The sequence below is a fragment of the Dromiciops gliroides genome, chromosome 4, assembly GCF_019393635.1.
Source record: "Dromiciops gliroides isolate mDroGli1 chromosome 4, mDroGli1.pri, whole genome shotgun sequence".
Classification (NCBI taxonomy): Eukaryota; Metazoa; Chordata; class Mammalia; order Microbiotheria; family Microbiotheriidae; genus Dromiciops; species Dromiciops gliroides.
In genome coordinates this window covers 34369200-34390146 of record NC_057864.1, presented here as the reverse complement: position 1 = coordinate 34390146, position 20947 = coordinate 34369200, and the positions used below count along the sequence as shown (strand labels likewise).

Genomic DNA, 20947 nt, shown 5'->3' with positions numbered 1-20947 from the left:
AGGAAACTTCTGCTCATGTTGACTGTGATGCACCAGGCACCATGCCCAGTGCTGGCACCACAAAGAAAGGTAACAACCAGCCGTCCTTCTCAGAGCTCAAAATCTACGAGTGTTCCGTAGGATCAATGGGAAATATCCAACAGAGGGAAGGGATTAGCATGAAGAGGGGTCGGCACAGGCTTCCTCCAGGAGGTGAGACTTGAAGCCGTGGAAACCAGGAAGTGGAGAAGATGATGGAGAGTGTCCCAGGGACCTTCCTGGGAAATCCAGTGAAACTCCCCAGACTGGGGAGATGGGTCGTCTTGTCAGGGGAGAGAGTGTGTGTGTGGGGGGGAGACTCCCTCGCTCCTTTGGGCAGTCAGCAAAGCCTGTGGACCCCTTCTCAGAATCGTGCCTGTAAATAAATGTACAGAATTAAATGCAGAGGATTTCAAAGGGCATCAGTTCCCAGACCCAGGTTCAGAATCCCTGCTGTCACATGCTTCACAAGGGGCTGGCCAACATCTGCACAAGTCCCCGCCACAGAGCAGGAACTCACCGCCTCCCCAGGCGGCCCCTTCCTTTGAGGCAGAATCGATGGACGGGAGGTCTGTTCCTGTGTCCAGCCCACCCTGGCCTCTTCGCAGTTTGTCCCCTGCTGGGCCCGGCAGGAGCACCTCAGCTGTCCACCTCAGGGCAGCCCTTGAGAACACAACCTGATTGATCTTCCATTTCTTCCTCAGCAAAGACTGAGGATATTCATTTGGTCTTTACCATCCCCTTGTCTCCAAGATTGCTAGTCAGGGGCGGCTAGGTGGTGCAGTGGATAGAGCACCAGCCCTGGATTCAGGAGGACCTGAGTTCAAATCCGGCCTCAGACACTTAACACTTACTAGCTGTGTGACCCTGGCCAAGTCACTTAACCCCAATTGCCTCACTAAAAATAATAATAATAATAATAAACATTTTCATTTAAAGTTCTGAGTTCCAAATTCTATCCCTCCTTCCCCATCCCTCCCTGAGGCAATAAGTAATCAGATATGGGTTATATATGTGCAATTATGTAAAACATTACCATATCAGTCATTTTGTACAAGAAAACTTGCATAAAAGAAAAAGGTGAAAGAAAGTGAAAGATAGCATGCTTCAGTCTGTATTCAGTCAATAGCAGTTCTTTCTCTGGAGGTAGATAGTCTGCTTCGTCATTAGTCCTTTGGGATTGCCTTGGATCATTGTACTGCTGAGAATAGTTAAGTCTTTCACAGTTTCTCATTGAACAATATTGCTGTCACTGTGCACAATGTTCTGGTTTTGCTCACTTCACTGTACATCAGTTCATTCAGATCTTCCAGGCCTTTCTGAAATCATCCTGTTTGTCACTTCTATAGCTCAATAGCACTCTACCACCATCATATGCCACAGTTTATTTAACCATTCCCCAATTGATGGCCATCCCTTTAATTTCCAATTCTTAGCCACCACAAAAAAAAGGTGCTATAAATATTTTTGTACAAATAAGTCTTTTTCTCTTTTGGTGGATGTCTTTGGGATATAAATGTAGCAGAGGTATAATTCCAAATTGTTCTCCAGAATGGTTGGATGAGTTCATAACTTCACCAACAGTGGACTAGCATCCCAGTTTTCCCACATCCCCTTCAACATCCAACATTTTCCCTTTTTATTATATTAGCCACTCTGATAGGTATGAGGTGATACCTCAGAGTTATTTTAATTTGCATTTCTCTGATCAATAGTGATTTAGAGGGGCAGCTAGGTGGCGCAGTGGATAGAGCACCGGCCCTGGAGTCAGGAGTACCTGAGTTCAGATCTGGCCTCAGACGTTTAACACTTACTAGCTGTGTGACCCTGGGCAAGTCACTTAACCCCAATTGCCTCACTTAAAAAACAAACAAACAAACAAAATAGTGATTTAGAGCATTTTTTCTTTTGATTGTAGATAGCTTTGATTTCTTTGTCTGAAAACTGCCTGTTCATATCCTTTGACCATTTATCAATTGGGGAATGACTTGTATTTTTATAAATTTGGTGCAGTTCTCTATTTGAGAACTGCAGCCTTTATCAGAGATACTTATTTGAAAAATTCTTTCCCAGTTTTCTGCTTTCCTTATAATCTTGGTTACATTAGTTTTGTTTGTGCAAAAGCAGAGAAATCTCCTTTCCCAAAAGCTGTTGGAGTGGGGTCAGCGCACAGGCCTCCTAGCAGGACTGCCCTCCTAGGCAGGGGAGCATCCAGGGAATGGGCTTCTTCTCTTCCCAGGGTCCATGCCTCCGGCTGTGTTGTTAGCATTTTCTTCTTGTTCTCTTGGTGGAGACAACAGACAGCTTGTTCACCTTCCCACACCCATCTCTCTCCAGAGCCCCAGCCTGCTCCCATAACAGCTCGTGAGCCCTCCCTTGTGGCAAGTTACCCCTCTGCTTCCCCTCTCATCCCAGACTCTTCTGATTTCCCTACCAGAGACCAAGAGGGCCTCGGATGATGCCAGGGCACAAGATGGTAACCCCCTGCCTCTCTTTTATTCTGACGGCTTATGTCCTGGGAAGTGTTTGGTGCTGGGTCAGTGGTACTTCGGGGCTTGGGTTTCTGAAACTCCATCTCCATCCGACCTAGTCTCAGGGAGGACAGATAGAGGCTGCTGTCCAGCAGCCATGGGGTGGGTTCCTTCTCCCCACCAGTATTCTCAGCTCCATTGAGGCTCTTCCTGTGGATTCATGTGATGTGTTTTTTTCCTTTTGTAGCCTCATTGAATTCCCAGCACCGAGCTCTCCTGACATGTCCAGTGAGCAGCTCTTTGTGGAGAAGAGTGAGAGCCAGAATTTGATGCCAAAGGTGTCTGCGATTGCTGCCTACTCAAAGGGCTTTGCATGTTCTGCGGGGCTGGGCAGAGTCCTGCTCTATGAGAAGATGGAGGAGAAAGACGCCTACCGGGAGAGCCGGGAGATCCGGGTAAGGAGAGGGCTGGGGCATGGGCAGGAGAAGGAGGCCCCTAGGATCCACCTTGGCAGTTAGGTCTGGATCTGGTGAGCCTCGGAGGAGACAGCTGCTGAGAGATGGCGGCAGAGGACCACCGTGTCCTAGCAAGGGTGGCCAGGTTTAGTGTCGTCATATGTAGGGAGGGAGCCAGTCGGGGCCAGAGGACAGGGAGCCAGAAAGAAGGAGGCCTAAAAGCCCAGGCTGACCTGAAGATGGAGCCAAGTCGTGGTGGGATGAGCCCGCAGTACTCCGGGGAAATGGAAGCGGTAAGAGGAGGGCCATGCTCACAGCGTACATCGAGGACAGAAACTTGCGGCTCCAAAGTCCTCCTGGGTTCTGGAAGGTTCTACCAAGCTCTGCCCCACAGACGAGGGTGTGCTCATTACCTGTGGGCCGAAGGAGGATGGATCTTCAATGAGCATCTATTAGGCACCTACTACATGCGGAGTCGGGGAGGCAGTCCCTGCCTTCAGAGAGCTTACACTCTACTGGCAGGCACACACAGTCACATAAAAAGTACAAACAAGGGGCAGCTAGGTGGCACAGTAGAGAGAGCACCGGCCCTGGATTCAGGAGCACCTGAGTTCAAAGTTGGCCTCAGACACTTGACACACACTTACTAGCTGTGTGACCCTAGGCAAGTCATTTAACCCCAATTGCCTCACCAAAAAAAAAAAAAAAAATAGTACAAACAAAACGGGTGCTAAATGTGAAGAAGAAGAGGCTGCAGTACAAGACCAGCACAGCCCAATCCCATCCCGAGAGCCACATCTGGGGGCGATAGGATTTGGAGGGGAACGTACAAGAAAGGTGGCAAGGCAGCAGGTAACAGGCGCAGTCTGGAGGAGGAGGGCACAACGCCGAGCATCATTGCTGCTTCTGAAGTGCATCCCTGGGAGCAGCCCAGGGGAGAGAGGTGGGACGACACTGTCCCCTGCCCTGCCCCGCCCTCATCAGTGCAGCCGGGCCATCTCTCCTCCAGCCTTCCCACCGAGGACCTCGTCATTCAGCTGAACCCGCCCTCTCCAGCATCACCAGATCTGATGGCCTCTTCTAGATCCTCAGCAGCCTGGACACTGTCGGTCACCCTCACCTCCCGGACACTTTCTCCTCTGTTAGTTTTTATGGCCCAGTTCCCTCCCGGCTGGAACTTCATCCGGGTCATGCCCTGTGGGTTCCCCTCAAGGGTCTGGTCTGGGCCCTCAACCCCACTTGCTGCCACTGGAATCAGCCCCCATGCATTCAGTTACCATCTCAGCCCACATGCACCTTTGATGCTGCTGAGCGCCCTTTCCTCCAGGATGTCCTGGGACACTGCTCTTTGCTGGTTCTCCTCCTGCCTCCCTGACCACTCACTCCTCAGTCTCTTTTGCTGGATCTTCATCCGGGTCACTCTCTCTAACTTTGCCTGTCCTTCAAGGCTCTGTTCAGGGCCGACTTCTCTTCTCTCTGTACTCCCTTACTTCTATGGGTTTAATTATCATCATAAGCATTTAATATTTTTCCAATTATTTTGGTTTGTTTTTATTTCTGTAGAGATTGTTTTGTAGTTCCCACAGGTAGTTTCCACGTGTGTCTTGGTAGATACATTCACAAGTATTTTATTCTGTCATTATTCTCATGGAATTTCCATCTCTTCCTACTAGGTTTTTTGGTAATATACAGAAATGCTGGTGATTTAAGAGGATTTGTTTTCTGTTCTGCAGTTGTGCCAAGTGTATTAGTTGTTTCAGTCCATTTTTAGTTCACTCTTTAGGCTTCTCAACAGGCGCCATTTTTATCATCTGCAAAAAGCAGTGGTTCCGTTTCTTCTCTGCCTTTGTTTATTCCCTTGCTTTCTTATCTTATTGCTGAGTGAGCACTTCTAGCACTCTATTAAATTGTAGTGATAATAATGAGCATCCACCCTTACTTTACCTTTATTCTTCATGGAAAGTCTTTCATTGTCTTCTATTACATACATTTGCTCTTGGCTTTGGATAGATGCTACTTACCATGTTAAAGAAAAGCCCGTTGATTCCTCTGCTTTCCATTGTTTTCAACAGAAATGAGTACTGGGTTTTGTCAAAATAATTTCAGCATCTATGTATATAATGTGGTTTGGGAGATTTTTCTTATTAATATGGTCTATTATATTTATGATAAATTTTCCTTTTGTTAAACAAAAGCTGCATTTCTGATAAAAATTCAACCTGGTTGTTGTATAATCTTTTTAATAGGATATTTTAGCCTCTTTGCTAATATTTTGTTTAAATTTTTTGCATCAGTGTTCATTAGGGACTTTTGTCTACAGTTTTCTTCCTCTGCTTTGTCTCTCCCTGATTTAGGTATCAGGATCCTATTTGTATCATAGAAGGCGCTTGAGAATATTCCCTTATTTTCCTATTTTGGCAGTTTAGGTAATATTAAAATTAATCGTTCTTTAACTTTTTTCTCTTAGGAATTCATTTATAACTTGTTTGATTTCTTTTTCTGGTATAGGTTATTTAAATAGTTGATTCTTCTGTTAATCTGGCTAGTTTATTTTTTTTGCAAAAATTCATCCATTTCTTTTTTTTTTTTTTTTGCGGGACAATGAGAGTTAAGTGACTTGCCTAGGGTCACACAGCTAGTAAGTGTCAAGTGTCTGAGGCTGGATTTGAACTCAGGTCCTCCTGAATCCAGGGCTGGTGTTTTATCCACTGCACCATGTAGCTGCCCCCAAAATTCATCCATTTCATCTGAGTTATCAGTTTTGTTGGCATGTTATCATAGTTGAGCAAAATAGCTATTGATAGTTTCCTTCATAATTTTCTTCAATTGTTGTGAATTCTTTTTTTTTTTGATATGAACAATTTGATTTTCCTATCTTTTTAAAAAATTAATCTAGCTGTTTTATTTGTTTTCCCCAAGAAAAACTGCTTCTAGATTTATTTATATATTAAATGAAGCATTTTCTTTTTAATATTTTTCTTTTTAATATCTTCTTCGATTTTCAGAATTTTTACTTTGGTGTTTAGTTGGAGTTTTTTGATTTGTTGCTTTTCTAGGGTTTTTTTAGCTGTATGCTCAAAATGATTGATTTGGGTTTTTCTCTTTTTATTGATGAAAGGGTTTAAAGATACAAATTTTCCCCTAAAAATTGCTTTGGCTACATCCCTTACATTTTGGTATATGTCTCATTGTTTTCATTTTCATTGATGAAATTTTCTTTTGTATGATTTGTTCTTTGACATACCAGTTCTTTAGGATTGAGTTATTTAGGCTCCAGTTAATTTTTATTCTTTCTATAAAGGCCTTTCATTGAATACCATTTTTAATTGCATTGTGATCAGTAAATGATATGCTTAGTATTTCAGCTTTTCTGCATTTGTGAGGATTTTATGTTGCATCATCAGTTTTTGTAAAGGTGCCATGTACCCCTGAAAAATATGCTTCTATCTGTTCCCATTCTAAAGTTCTATTCAAGTCCTTAAACTCTTTCTTGTTTATCTTTTTATTAGATTTGTCTAATTCCAAATAGATGTACTTGGACTGGAATTTGGGGTTAGAAAGGATATATTGAGGGGGTTTTTTCCCCTTTTTTCAGTTATTTTTTTTTAAATTGGCAAAACTCCTCCTCTCCCACCCACACAGCCCTGCCTTCATAAAGAAAGAAAAGCAAACCCCCTGTTACAAACACGTATAATCAAACAAAACACATTTCCACCTTGTCTCCTCAAATATGTCTCATCCTACAGTTTGAGTCTTTCTCCTTTAAGTCAGGTGGTAGGTAGCATTTCATCATGGGTCCTCTGGAATTGTGGTTGGTCCTGATACTGATTAGAGCCACCCAGTCTTTCAAAGTTCTTTGTCTTTACTGTTTGGTCACTGTATAGATTGTTTCCCTGTTTCTACTCACTTCACTCAGGGTCAGTTCATACAAGTCTCCTCAGTTTTCTCTGAAACCATCCCCTTGTGCATTCCTACCAGCACAAAGGTATTCCATCACTTTTCATATGACAACTTGTTTAGCCATTCTCCAATTGATGGGCATCCCCTCAGATTCCAATTTGTTGGGACCCCAAAAAGAGCTATCAGTATTTTTGCACATTCTTAGAGTTTGTTTTGTTCAGAACTCGTCCCTCCTCTAATGTACCCTCCCTTTAATTTCCCCCTTCCCCCTTCTCCCCTTTCTCTCCTATTTCTCTCTTGAGAGAGATTTATTTCTGTGCCCAACTTTGTCTGTTTTCTTCTCTTAAGGTCAGCAAGACCTAACAGGACCACTCCCAGGTGTTGTATCTAAGTAGACTCCCTAAGTGACCCCTGGTAATGATGGGGATAAGAGGGGATACATATCATCTCTCCATATTAGAAAGTAAGCACTTTATCTGTTTACACACACACACACACACACACACACACACACACACACACTTCAGAGACCTTTATAACCTCTCCCTCCTCCCCATTTCCAGTCTTCTCCCATCTCACTCCCCTCCATCTAGGATGTGATCCAATGTTGCTGTCATTTTTACTGGATGAGTCAGTCCCATGCCCGGAATACTTTCCCCCTCATCTCCTTCTCTTGGCTTCTCTGGCTTCCTTGTGGCATAAAGAGCAGTAAGAAAACACCCCCCACCCAAAGCTGGGGCACACCCTCCCACCTAATGCACATGGCATCTTCAGGAGGAAGGGGCACATGCCCAGACTAGGGTGGAGAAGCACACACTTGGGCAGCACGAGCGGCTAAAGCGACCTCCAGGTCCAGCTCCCAAGAACTCTTTCTCTTCTCAAGACAAAGACTCACTCCCCTGCTGTGCCAAGGTCCCTCAGTGTCCCCAGGGGGACAGGTTGTTGCTCAGTGTAGCTCCCTGGGCCTTCTTGTTCCTCTCTCCTTCCACCAAGGTAGGGGTCGAGTGTGGCCCTGGTTAGTTTAGCTGAATGCTTTCCCTAGCTTTTCTTTATCCCTAGGGATGTCTCTCTAGGCAAGGGAAGGGTGTGAGGTTTTTTTCTTTGTTTTTGTTTTTCATTTCTTTTATTGGAAGGCAGTGTGGGTTAAGTGACTTGCCCTAGGGCACATGGCTACCAAGTATCTGAGACCAGATTTGAACTCAGGTCCTCTTGACTCCAGGACCGATGCTTCATCCCCACTGTGCCATCCAGCTGCCCCGACAATGTGTTTTTAAGAAAGGCAACATTAAATCAAAAGCTATCAACAAACATTTAGAGTTTTAAAATGCAGGTTGACAGTGGCTTGTCGGTCTGTCTTTCACAAGCGCCAGTGACTTTAGTGAGGTTTCCCCAAGGACATTTCCAGAGAAAGTCCCCAAAGTCATTTGTCCAAGAATCCTGCCAGGAAATGGGAAAGTTCCATCTCCTCACACCAGCGACGTTCGGTCCTGCACCAAGATTGTTGAGGATTTCTAAGGTCCCCTTGGCCCTCCCCAGGCCTGATGGTCAGTGAAAAAAGGCAGAGGGACGTCATTTCCCATGTAGGAAACTGGTCCCTGCCATTGTTGCCTCGGAGTCAAGAAGATCTGAGTTCAAATCCCACTTCCGACCCTTACTAGCCATGGGACCCTTGGCAAGTCACTTCCCCTCTGCCTCAGTTTCCTTATCTGTAAAATGGGAGTAACAGCAGAATGTAAAACGCTAGAGCTAATGGGGGGCGTCTCCTCCTCCCTGGGCCCGCTCGGCCGTACAGATTCCCCTGGACCAGCACAGCAATGACCCGAGCCAGTCCGACAAGCAGGAGATCCTCTGTATGTGCTTCAGCCCTTCTGAGGAGACGCTGATTGTCAGCACCAACAAAAACCAGCTCTACAGCATCACCATGTCCCTGACGGAGATCAGCAAGGTGAGCCAGGAGGGCCCGGGGTCTGCCCCTCTATCAGGGGCCGTCACGTCCCACCTCCATTGCTCTCTACCAACATGATCAACCTGGGACAAGTCCCGGCCTCAGAGGCCCCTTCCAGCTCAGAATCCTAGAGTCTAGGAACTCTGTGGAAGGTAATTCCTACATGGTCAAGTGTCCAAACCATTTCTACACATGCGGATGTCCCAATTGACAAGCACTTAGTAAACACCTATAGTATACCAGGACCTGGTATAAAATGTCAAGAAAGAAACAAACAAAAAAAAGGAACTGGATCCATTCTTAAATGTGCTGGGGCCCAACAGGAAGCAGCTTCTCCAAGAGCCAATGACCCTTGTGTGTCTCTTCCTCGTTGTACCACTGTTTAGTAGCAGAAGGCCCCAGGGGACAGGGACCTGGACTTCTGTCCTCTCAGTGTTATTTCCCCCCAGTGTAATTTCTTACAGTTTCTTGGCCTGTCCCACCTGGGATAACGCACAGGCATGAGGAACCTGGGTGCCCCTCAGCGAATCCTTATCTGGTTTTCCCAGGGGGAGCCTGCCCAATTTGAATTCCTCATGTATCCGCTGCACTCTGCGCCCATCACGGGTCTGGCTGCTTGTATCCGCAAGCCCCTCATTGCTACGTGTTCCCTGGACCGATCAGTGCGCATCTGGAACTATGAGACCAAGTAAGAAAGAGAAACTCTGGAGCCAGCGATGCTTGCCTCACTTGGGCTATTCCTGCTTACCACGTGTCTGACACCTCCTCATGCCAGGCAGTGGCCAGAAGGACAGCCCTGTCTCTGGCCCATGCTGGCCGTGTGACCGTCCCTTCTCAGGGCCCCAGGGTCCCTGAGGCCTCTGAAACCATCCGTCAGAGGAGGTGCTGGGGGCAGCTAGATGGCGCAGTCGATAGAGCACCAGCCCTGGAGTCAGGAGGATCTGAGTTCAAATCTGACCTCAGACACTTAACACTTACTAGCTGTGTGACCCTGGGCAAGTCACTTAACCCCAATTGCCTCACAAAAATAAAAAAAGGAGGTGCCAGCATGTACTGGGTGAAGGCATGATAGAAATCATGAGTCCAGGCCAAGAAATAAGGCCAAGGCCCCGGGGATATGGAGACCAAACCCGATGATCCCTGTCTTCGGGGAGCTTCTGTTCCATTGGGGGATGTGGGAGGGGTGAGCCTGTTAACAAGGGCTCTTTTAAGCATTGACTTCAAGGAGCTGCCCGTTGGGGGGGGCAGGGACGGTCCCATCACGGACCCCTCCCCGTCCTGTCCCCAGTAACCTGGAGCTGTACAAGGAATACCAGGAGGAGGCCTACACGGTCTCCCTTCACCCCTCTGGACACTTCACTGTGGTCGGCTTCGCAGACAAACTGCGCATCATGAATCTGCTTATCAATGACATCCGGTCATTCAAGGAGTTCCCCATCCGAGGCTGCCGGGAGGTAAGAGCTGCGGGGAGAGCGCCGATTGCTGGAACCAGAAGGGCCTTGTCCAGCCTCCGCTTGAAGACCCCCAGGGCTGGGGGCTCATGTTCTGCTCGCTCAGAGGGTCTCCTCTCCATGACTGAGGCTCAGCGCGGGGCCCCACTGCTTGTGACCTGCTTCTCCTGTCTGCCCAAGTCAAACGATAGAGTCCCTTCTGTTTGTCCCTCCTTTGGTCTGCACCCAAATCTTTCTCGCCGCACTCCTTCCCCACCACCTTGTTCCTGGATTTCCTCCCACGAGTAACCTCAATGTCCAATGGGCCAGACTCCCCTCCTGCCCCCTCTGATTGAAGGCCTGACTGGTCCTTCTAGGACCAGAGCAGAGGCCAGAGCCACACAGCTTGGCTCCCACCCACTGAAGGAAAGTCTGCCATCCCCTTCTCTTACTTCCCCGCCAATGAACCTCAGACAGTAATGGACCCATGGCTCCTTGGGAGAACCAGCCCCCAGGCATGGAGTAAAAAGGGGCCCCGACCAGAGTCAGGAGCGAGGAAGGGGATCTGCGAAGTTGGGCCTGGGGGTTGTAGGGGCAGGGAGGGAGCACTGGCCATCACAGACTGCCCTCCCTGGCTAACCCGGTGGGCAAAGTGTCCCCTGGAGTCATTGCACAACCTCCCCCTCCCTCCCCACCTGGTCGTCATCAGCCCTGAAGGGCCTGGAGGGGTCTGCAGGATCCTTGGGCAGGGCTCTCCCCATGGGTCTCTCTCCTCCCAACCTCTCACTAGTGCGCCTTCAGTAATGGAGGTCACCTGTTTGCTGCCGTCAATGGGAACGTGATCCATATCTACACCTCCACCAGCCTGGAGAACATTGCTAACCTGAAGGGACACACAGGCAAGGTGAGTGTGGCCAGGTGTGGGGGGAGGGGCCAGCCAGACAGGGTAAGATGAGTGTGGCCAGGTGTGAGGGGGAGGGGCCAGCCAGATACGGGTAAGGTGAGTGTGGTTAGTGTGGAGGGGAGGTACCACCCAGCCAGTGCAGGCTGTAGGGATCTCCCACTCCCCACCCCCCTACCCCCCACCCCCCCACACACACACGCTGGCCATGTCATGCACCCTTTGGGCTTCCAAGTGACAAGGTTAACTCACACAAAGTTTGCAGTCATAGAATCCGAGAGTCAGAAGGGGCCTCGGGCTGATGCCTGACCCCTCCAGAATCTGTGTGACCACCTGGCATCCAGCCTCTGCTTGGGGACTTACAGGGAGGGTGCTTCACCATCCTCTGTGGTAGTTCCCCCACCCACCCGACACTTCTCCCCGCCAATCCAGGCTCTGCCCTCTTGTGTCAAACAAGTCTGTTCTCTTCTCTGCGCTCCACGTAGCCACGTCCCTCACCCCGTCTCCTTTAGGTGTGGACTCGGGGCCCCTTGCCACCCTTCGTGTCCTTTCTCCTCCTTAACTTGTGCCCAGTAACCTGGATGTGGCTTTATCAGAGTCAAGGACCATAGGATCATCTCCACCCATGTTCTGGACATTCAGATTAGGCTCTGCTCCCTTGGGGGCTGCTTGTCACACTAAAGGAAAGGGGCAGCCCTGTCCAAGGGCCATTTCCTGGACTGAGCCCAGAATTCAGATGACTTTGATGGGGGTGGGGCTCTGTGGCCCCCGTTTCCTCTTTCTACTCCCAGAGTGGGCACTAGCTGGAAAAGCTCCTCCTTGGCTCTTACACAAGTGGCAGGGCAGCAGCACGGCCACAGCCTTGCCCCCCCCCCCAGGTTTAGTGTCATTCCTTGCCCTTCTCCTCCTGTTCATCCACCTGAAAGGGGGGATTTAATGAAGCCCTTCTCTCTTCTAGAACCCTGGTCCATTTTCCCACTTGCTGGAATGCCAAATTCTAACCAATTTAATGCTTTTATACAAGACCCAGAGGACCAAACAAAATCCCTCCACCATGTGGAACGGATCAGCTGTAGAGCATCATTTCACTTCAAATGACTTTCAAGGATTTTTCAGACTTAGTTGAGATTTATGATTGATTGACTGGGCTTCTTACCACTGAACTTTGAATTGAATTGAAATTGAAATTGAATTTGAATTGAAATTGAAATTGAAAATTGAATAAATCAAGCCCTCCCTTATAATTTTTTTTAAAATTTAAATTAAATTTAAAAATTAGTTGTTTTAAATGTAACAGTGACCACCTCAGTCTTTACTGCTTAAAAGAAAGGCATGCACGTGTTACCTCTCCTCCAGGATTCTCCAGTATGTTTGCCTAAGGGGCTTGGGGGTATCTTGTTTCTGCCTTTGACTCAAGCCCCTGCCAGTTGTGTTCTCCCAATTTTAGGGCTCCCCTGCACCCTAGTTCCACTCAGCCACTTAACAGTTAGATCAGCTTTTACAAAGGAATATTGACTTCAGAGGTGTAGCAGGAGGGAGGTATAATCCCCACTAACAATCCCTCCAGCCTCTGGAGACTTTGAATTTGGTTCACAGCTGGTCTTGTTACCTATATACCATGGCCCCACAACTTCTAAGTCCAAAGCCCCTTGGGTTTGCATCCCAGTAACCTGGCTTCTCGTGGCTTCCCTGCTGGACTGGCAGTGTCTGGTCTGCAGCTCTAACTCCATGTTCACCACGGCTCAAGAGCCTCATGGGGTCCAAGGACTTCACTGCCTACATCTAGAACTGAAATGGACAAATAAAACAGACCAAACCCCCCGACCTGATTCTTGAGACCACGGGCCTTAAAGGGAATGGGGGGAAGGTAGCACTACTCACCCACACAGCTCAGTGCATGGTGCCCATGCTGTGGGCAAACAGGACCCCCATCCCATGGATGCTGGCAGAAGGAAAGTGAGACTGTCCCAATCTGGCAGTCAGAAAGATGCAGCTTGTTCTGACTGTGCTGCTCCCAACCAGGTGGGATGTCTTCTTCCAAAAGTAGATCTCTGGTGTCTCCCACATGGGTGCCTCCAACTTATGTGATTTAGGCATGCGCAACAAAACACAAGGAGTGGGAAAGCCCAGGGATTTCAGGAGAAATTTAGGCAAAGTTTAAAAAGTCATCAATTAGTTCTGGCCATATGGTTCCTGTGTTTGTCTTGGCAGATAGACTCCCACATATTTTATATTGGCCACAGTTATTTTAAATGGAATCTCTCTATCTGTTGTTGCTGGCCTTTGTTGGTAATATATAGAAATGCTGATGATTTATGTGGTATTATTTTGTATCCTACAACTTTGCTAAAGTTGTTAATAATTTCAAATAGCTTTTTAGTTGATTCTCTAGGATTTTTCTAAGTATAACAACATATCATCTGCAAAGAGTGATAGTTTTGTGTCCTCATGACCTATTCTAATTCCTTTAATTTCTTTTTCTTCTCTTATTGCTATAGCTAACATTTCTAGTACAATATTAAATAATAGAGGTGATTATAGGCATCCTTGCTTCACCGTTGATTGTATTGGGAAGGCTTCCAGCTTATCCCCATTACAGATAATGTTTGCTGATGGTTTTAGATAAATAGTACTTATCATTTTAAGGTAAGCTCCTTTGATTCCTATGCTTTCTAGTGTTTTTTGTTTGTTTGTTTGTTTGTTGTTTTTTTAGTGAGGCGGTTGGGGTTAAGTGACTTGCCCAGGGTCACACAGCTAGTAAGTGTTAAGTGTCTGAGGCTGGATTTGAACTCAGGTACTCCTGACTCCAGGGCCGGTGCTCTATCCACTGCACCACCTAGCTGCCCCCAGCTTTCTAGTGTTTTTAATAGGAATGGGTGCTGTATTTTGTCAAAGGCCTTTTCTGCATCTATTGAGATAATCATATGATTTCTGTTGGTTTTGTTATTGATATGGTCAATTATGCTGATAGTTTTCCTAATATTGAACCAGCCCTGCATTCCTGGTATAAATCCCACCTGGTCATAGTGTATGACCCTTGTGATATATTGCTATAATCTTTTGCTAGTATTTTGTTTAAACTTTTTTCATCAATATTCATTAGGAAGATTGGTCTATAATTTTCTTTCTCTGGTTTGGCTATTCCTGGTTTGGGTATCAGCATCATATTTGTCTCACGAAAGGAATTTGGTAGGACTCCACTTATTTTTTAAAATAATTTATATAGTATTAGGATTAATTGTTCTTTAAATGTTTGGTAGAATTCACTTGTGAATCCATCTGTACTGGGGTTTTTTTTAGGAAGTTCATTGATGGCTTGTTCAATTTCTTTTTCTAAGATTGGGCTATTTTTTGGTGGACTTTGTTTTGATTTGGGTTATATTTTATTTTTTCTTCTGTTAATCTTGGTAATTTATATTTTTGTAGATATTCATCAATTTCATTTCAATTATCAAATTTGTTAGCATATAATTGGGCAAAATAGTTTCTAATAACTGTCTTAATTTCCTCTTCATTGGTGGTAAGTTCACCTCTTTCATTTTTGATATTAGTAATTTGATTTTCTTCTTTCCTTTTTTTTCATCAAATTAACCAATGGTTTATCTATTTTGTTGTGTTTTGTTTGTTTTTTTTTTCATAAAATGGAGAGCAATTTGGAACTATGCCCAAAGGGCTATAGAACAGTGCATACCCTTTGATCCAACAATACCACTGCTAGGTTTATATCCCAAAGACATCCCCCAAAAGAGATATTGATAGCAGCTCTTTATGTAGTTGGTAAGAATTGGAAATCAAAGGAATGCCCTTCAACCGGGGAATGGCTAAACAAGCTATGGTATATGATGGTAATGGAATATTATTGTGCTATAAGAAATGACAAGCAGGATGATTTCAAAAAGGCCTAGAAAGGGGGCAGCTAGATGGCAAAGTGGATAGAGCACTGGCCCTGGATTCAGGAGTACCTGAGTTCAAATCCAGCCTCAGACACTTGACACTTACTAGCTGTGTGACCCTGGGCAAGTCACTTAACCCCAATTGCCTCACTAAAAAAATAATAATAAATAAAAAAAATTTTTTTTAAAAGGCCTAGAAAGACTTGTATGAAGTGATGTATAGTGAAGTGAGCAGAACCAAGAAAACATTGTGCACAGAGACAGCAATATTGTTTTGTTTTGTTTTGTTTTGGTGAGGCAATCGGGGTTAAGTGACTTGCTCAGGGTCACACAGCTAGTAAGTATCAAGTGTCTTGAAGCCAGATTTGAACTCAGGTCCTCCTGAATCCAGGGCTGGTACTCTATCCACTGTACCACCTAGCTGCCCCAGCAATATTGTTTAATGAAGAACCATGACTGATTGAGCTCTTCTCTCAGCAATACAATGATCCAAGAGGCTGATTTTTTTTTGTGCATACCCCCAGGGCCTTGCACAGAATAAGGATGTAACAGGGGCTAATCTTCCCTCTTTTTCCAGATCCGGTCAATTGCATGGAATTTGGATGACAGCAAGCTAATTTCTTGCGGCACAGACGGTGCCGTGTACGAGTGGAACCTGTCCTCGGGGAAGAGGGAGACCGAATGCGTGCTCAAATCCTGCAGCTACAACTGTGTGGGCATCTCCCCTGACTCCAAAATCATCTTTGCTGTTGGATCTGACCAGACGCTCAAGGAGATTGCAGACTCTTCGGTGAGTGAGGTCATGATATTGGGAGAAGGGCTGGGGTGGGACCCGAGGAACAGGAGGTCCTTCAAGCTGCTTGCCTGAGAGTGGTCCCCTGCCTTAGCCGCCGTCATGGGTCCTGGAACAAATGGTTCTCACCCCACCCCCCACCCCAGGAAGTCTTCCCCTGCTTGTGCTAGTCACTGCCCCAACTCACCAACAGGCATGAGGCCTATTGGCTCCCCTCCAGCTGGTTTAGAATACAAATACAAGCAGCAAGTCAGTCCCTGCCCTCAAGGACCTTCCCTTCTCATAGAGAAAATGGTACATTTAAAAAATGAAAAAGAGTGTGGGGGCAGAAGGAGAAATGAAGGTCCCCAGGGCAGGAACACAGGCTGACAAGCAGAGGCAGGAAGTCAGGGGTTAGCCTGGAGAGAATGAAGGGCTGGCCGGCCTGGGCCTCCCCCTTCAAATGGAGGTTCTGGGAGGAAGTGGCCTATGGGAGAGAGGGCCCACACAGGTGGAGGGAACTCTCAGTGAGCCTGCAGGGCCGGGGGGCTTCTGGGGCCTCTGCAGAGAGTCAGGAGGGCAGCCGGGAGGGGGGAGCTCAGTTCGGGACAAGCTGAGTTGGAGGTGACCGGGGACATCCTCTTTGAGCTGTCCAGGGGGCAGTTTGTAGAGCAGAATGGGGGCCCAGAGGAGAAGTTAGGGCTGGGCAGACAGACAGACGGATGTGAGATGAGAATCGAATCCCAGGAAGCTGCTGGAGTCCCCGGGTGGGAGGTGGAGAGAGGAGAAAGGGGGCTCGGGACAGAACCTCGGGGGACGCTATGGTTAGGGAGCCAGCCGAGGAGCCGGGAAGGACTGGGTTTTCTGACTCCTCCTCTTCTTTCTCTTTCCTGCTGCATGACTTCAGACTCTGAGTCAGTGAGCAAGCATTTCTCATGCACCTACAGCACCCGGGAAGAGAGAACCAAGATGGGGGGGCCGGCCCCAGCCCAGAGTTTTCCGGCTCGTGTGGTGTCCGTGGGCAAAGTGCGGGATTGGTGCCAGCAGGAGGAGGCGCCTGGCTCTGGGGCACCTTCCAGAGACAGCCGCAGTGCCTCCCTCACAGCAGGACCCCCTCCCTCACACTTCAGCCCCTGAGCAGAGTTCTCTGTGTCCCAGGTGCTTCGGGAAGTGTCTGCCTTTGATGTCATCTATACGGCGGTGGTCATCTCCCACTCAGGGCGCATGGTGTTCGTAGGCACTTCGATGGGCACCATCCGATCTATGAAGTACCCCCTGCCCTTGCACAAGGAATTCAATGAGTACCAGGCGCACGCTGGGCCTGTCACCAAGGTGAGAGGGGCCCTCTTGCCCTCCCCTCCTCCGCTCCACACCCTTCCCCCATCTCTCACTGGCCGAAGCAGGCCGTGCAGGAAGAGTCAAGGGAAGAAACTGTTGTTCAGGTGCCTTTTAATGCCAAAGAAATGTTGAGAGGCTTCCAAGAACTCAGGGAAGTCTTCCCATCTGACCAGCATAGGACAACTGAGGAACAAGACGCCTCATCCCCAGTGGGGCAGCGCGTGGCCCCTGAGAGTGCAGGGAGTCAGAGGTGGCCTGACGGGACAGGACCGGCTCTCAAGCTCATGGGCCAGCACTGCCTCCCACAGTGGGGTTACAGACGCCCTGAGGGGACGATGGGGCCTAAGCAAAGGGTTTGCTCAGCTCTCCCGAGGGTGCACAACCAGGGCAAGGGGCTGAGGCCTAGCATGAGCCTGTGCCTGAAGCCAACGCATGAGTTAGGACTGACGCGCTGTGTTTCCCTGTGGACACAAGGGTGGGCAGCCATGGGCCTGAGCTGTGTTCTCTGGCAGGGTCCTGCCCCAGCTGCTTTTCTCTCCTTCCTTTGGAGCAGACCGGCCCTAACTGAAGCCTGCCGACAGTCAGGCAGGGGTAGCCACACGCGCTTGGGAACGCTTTTCCTTGTGGCCTCCAAAGAGGACGTTCCCTCGTTTAGAGATAAGAAGCTGAGGAAAGGCCCCGTCCTCCCGCTCCTTTGGCTGGAGCTCTGGACAGGACTCTCCTTGTCATCCAAAGGCCAAGAGGTGTCCTGTTTTTCTAGGAGAGAACAAGGGCAGGACGTGGCTGAGAGGAGTGGCCCCCGAGCGCCTCTTCATGCCCAACCCTTCCTTCTTAGATGACCATCACGTTCGATGACCAGTTCCTGCTGACCAGCGCCGAGGACGGTTGCCTCATCACCTGGAAGGTCTATGATAAGGACGGCCGGGGTGTCAAGAGGGAGCGGGAAGTGGGCTTTGCTGAGGAGGTGCTGGTCACTAAGACAGACATGGAAGAGAAGGTAAGGGCCGGGGGCAGCTCTGCTCTCTTTATCCACACACTCCTGGCCAACTCCTGGGTGGCAGAGGTTGGGCCCAAGCATGGCCCCACTGCAGGAGGGCATGGGAGAGTCCCCAAGAGCTAGGAGCTCATTGGCGGGAGGATTCCCACTGCAGTCTCCTTGTTGGGGAGTGCAGAGGACACGTGGCCCCTTGCTGTGGGGGCTGGGATACCCAAGCAGGCAGGGGCAGCCTGGAGCCAGATCGACCGGCTTGGGAGAGCGGATGCTTCAGTGGTTAGGGTGAGCATTCACACCAGGGCCAGATTTACTGGTTTGTTTATCTAGATTTAAGAAAATGATGGATGGATGGATGGATGGATGGATGGATGGATGGATGGATGGATGGATGGATGGATGGATGGATAAATGAAAGAAAGAAAGAAAAAAAAGAAAGAAGTAGCTGTCAAAGGGAAGCACTGAATGTCATGTGTACCATGGCCCAACCTTAGGCCAGTTTTTCCATCCATCATTAGGCCTAAGGCTCTGTTCTGTGGGCACACCTGCTGGGGTTAGGGCTTAGGTAGCCAGACTGTCCCCATCAGTGAATGTGAACATTGCTGCAGAGCACAGGAAACATGGGGGTGGGGGGAATCTTTGAAAAGTTACCATCTGGAAGAGGAGGGGTCTCTTCCTCTCTTCCAGTCCATTCCACACCTGGTCACAGAGTGCCCCTGGACAGTGTGAGGGTCTGAGCCCTCACTTCCCCACCCAATAAGCAATACCTGCCCACACCTGCCATGTGCCAGGCCCTGAGCTGGGTCCTGAGGGGGATCCGAAAAGAAGCCGTTCCAGGCCAAGCGTATGCTGTATGGGCATGTGTGTATATGCATGTGTGTGTGTGTGTGTGTGTGTGTGTGTGTGTGTGTGTGTGTGTGTGTGTGTGTGTGTGTGTGTGTGTGTGTGTATATAGATAAATGTGTACTGCAGTCAGTCTGGTGTAAGGAGGAGAGCGGGTACCAACTCATGAGAAAATAGCTGAGGATGGTCATAAATCCACAGGGATAGAAGATGGGGCCTGGGCGGGGGTGAGGCACAGACTCTTGCCCAGGTGGGCCAGCTGGTGTGGGGCACCCCTGGTCCTGATGCTGGGGCTGGGGCTGGCTGGCACAGCGCAGGCCACCCTAACGCTGCAGTCTCCCTCCGCAGGCCCAGATCATGCTGGAGCTGAAGACTCGAGTGGAGGAGCTAAAGATGGAGAATGAATACCAGCTCCGACTAAAGGACATGAATTACACAGAGAAGATCAAGGAGCTGACCGACAAGTTCATCCAGGAGATGGAATCTCTGAAGACAAAGAACCAGGTCTGTCTGTGCTTGGGGTGACCCCCACATGCCCTTCCTGTGCAGAGGGGGAGGAGCTTCCCCATTCAGACTCCCTTCAGTCCTAGGGTGGGAGGAAATGAAGCAAGGGTGGGAGGGGAGAAGGGGCTCAGATCTGAAGGGTGTTGAGAACCTGCCCTTTACACAAACCCTGGAGCAGGGGACCAGCACAGATGGACATTTATTAATCGCTTACTGCATACCAGGCTGAGCTGTGACAGATGCTGAAGAGACAAAAACAAGGAGCTTCCCATACATAAAGAGAAGCAGAAAGTGGGGGAGGGGACCCAGGAACACCGTTTTGGAAAGAGCATCAAGGCAGCTAGGTGGCACAGTGGATAGAGCACTGGCCCTGGAGTCAGGAGGACCTGAGTTCAAATCCAACCTCAGACACTTAACACTTACTAGCTGTGTGACCCTGGGCAAGTCACTTAACCCTCATTGCCCTGCCCAAAAAAGGAAAAAGAAAAAAAGAAAATCATCATCATAATAAGCACCAACATGGTGCCTCCTAGGTGCCAGGCCTGCGGCCAAGCCCTTCATAAACATCATCACACTCGATCCTCAGAACCCCCGGGAGGTAAGGCCCCAGAAAGAAACACGCAGAAGAAATTCTGGAGAACAGACGTGCCAGACAGGCTTCGGGTCCACAAGCAGTGATGGAAAGTACCCCCACAGCCAGAGCTGTGAGAAATCCCGCCTCCCTCACAGAAGCAGAGACTTGGGAGGACTGAAGCCGCATCTCTCTGCAGAGCCATCAAGTGGTCTATCCCAAGACCACCCATCATCACTGGCGCACCGGCAGGTCATGTCCAGCCTCCTCCCCGGTGCAGACCTGATGGAAGGCATCCCTTATTCACACCAGCAGAGGAGCCACAGTGGCCCCTCCCTGACATGGGTATGCCCTTGACACAATGTGCTCACAGCTTACGCTGCTCAAACAATAATTACCAACATTTACAAGAAAACAATACCTTAAGGAGCAAAAAGGGTGCCCTCAACATGTCCCAGGCATGTAAAGATCAATTCCTTATCCATTAGGAAAGTGTTGAACAAGCTGCCACCCAGCCACATCATGCTCACGCCACCTTTGTTAACGACCACGATGTCTTTGTATTGGTGCCTTACAGCCAGGCATGGTGAGAATGGGGGAGTCTTTGATGTTCACACAAAAAAACTGTGCTCTGTTTAAAGCACATGACCCACACAATAACCTCAAGAACGATCGATGTATAACACGGCATCTCCCCCAGGCAACTGAAGCCCACTGTGGTTCTACCAGCCATAAATCCATGATCGTCACTCCTGAGCAGCAATGTTGGCCTTCAGGTTAGAGGGAGCTGTGTAAGTCACAGCATGGATGTAGATGGAAGCAAGTTATATGGCTCCATTGAAAAACACCTTGAGGGCAGCTAAGTGGCACAGTGGATAAAGCACCAGCCCTAGATTCAGTAGGACTTGAGTTCAA

General features: G+C 48.5%; 1 protein-coding gene across 3 annotated transcripts in view; it reads left to right on the top strand.

The window, feature by feature from the left end:
• The window catches only part of CFAP57 (cilia and flagella associated protein 57), a 47394-nt gene that overhangs the window by 9796 nt on the left and 16651 nt on the right, over positions 1-20947 (top strand). For all 3 annotated transcript variants that reach the window (XM_044004543.1, XM_044004542.1, XM_044004541.1), the window contains exons 5-13: positions 2737-2944; positions 8637-8789; positions 9338-9477; positions 10078-10243; positions 11010-11123; positions 15591-15803; positions 16944-17117; positions 17959-18120; positions 19306-19461. In XM_044004543.1, the coding sequence (XP_043860478.1) occupies positions 2737-2944; positions 8637-8789; positions 9338-9477; positions 10078-10243; positions 11010-11123; positions 15591-15803; positions 16944-17117; positions 17959-18120; positions 19306-19461 (1486 nt within the window). The remainder of the gene's footprint in view (positions 1-2736; positions 2945-8636; positions 8790-9337; positions 9478-10077; positions 10244-11009; positions 11124-15590; positions 15804-16943; positions 17118-17958; positions 18121-19305; positions 19462-20947) is intronic.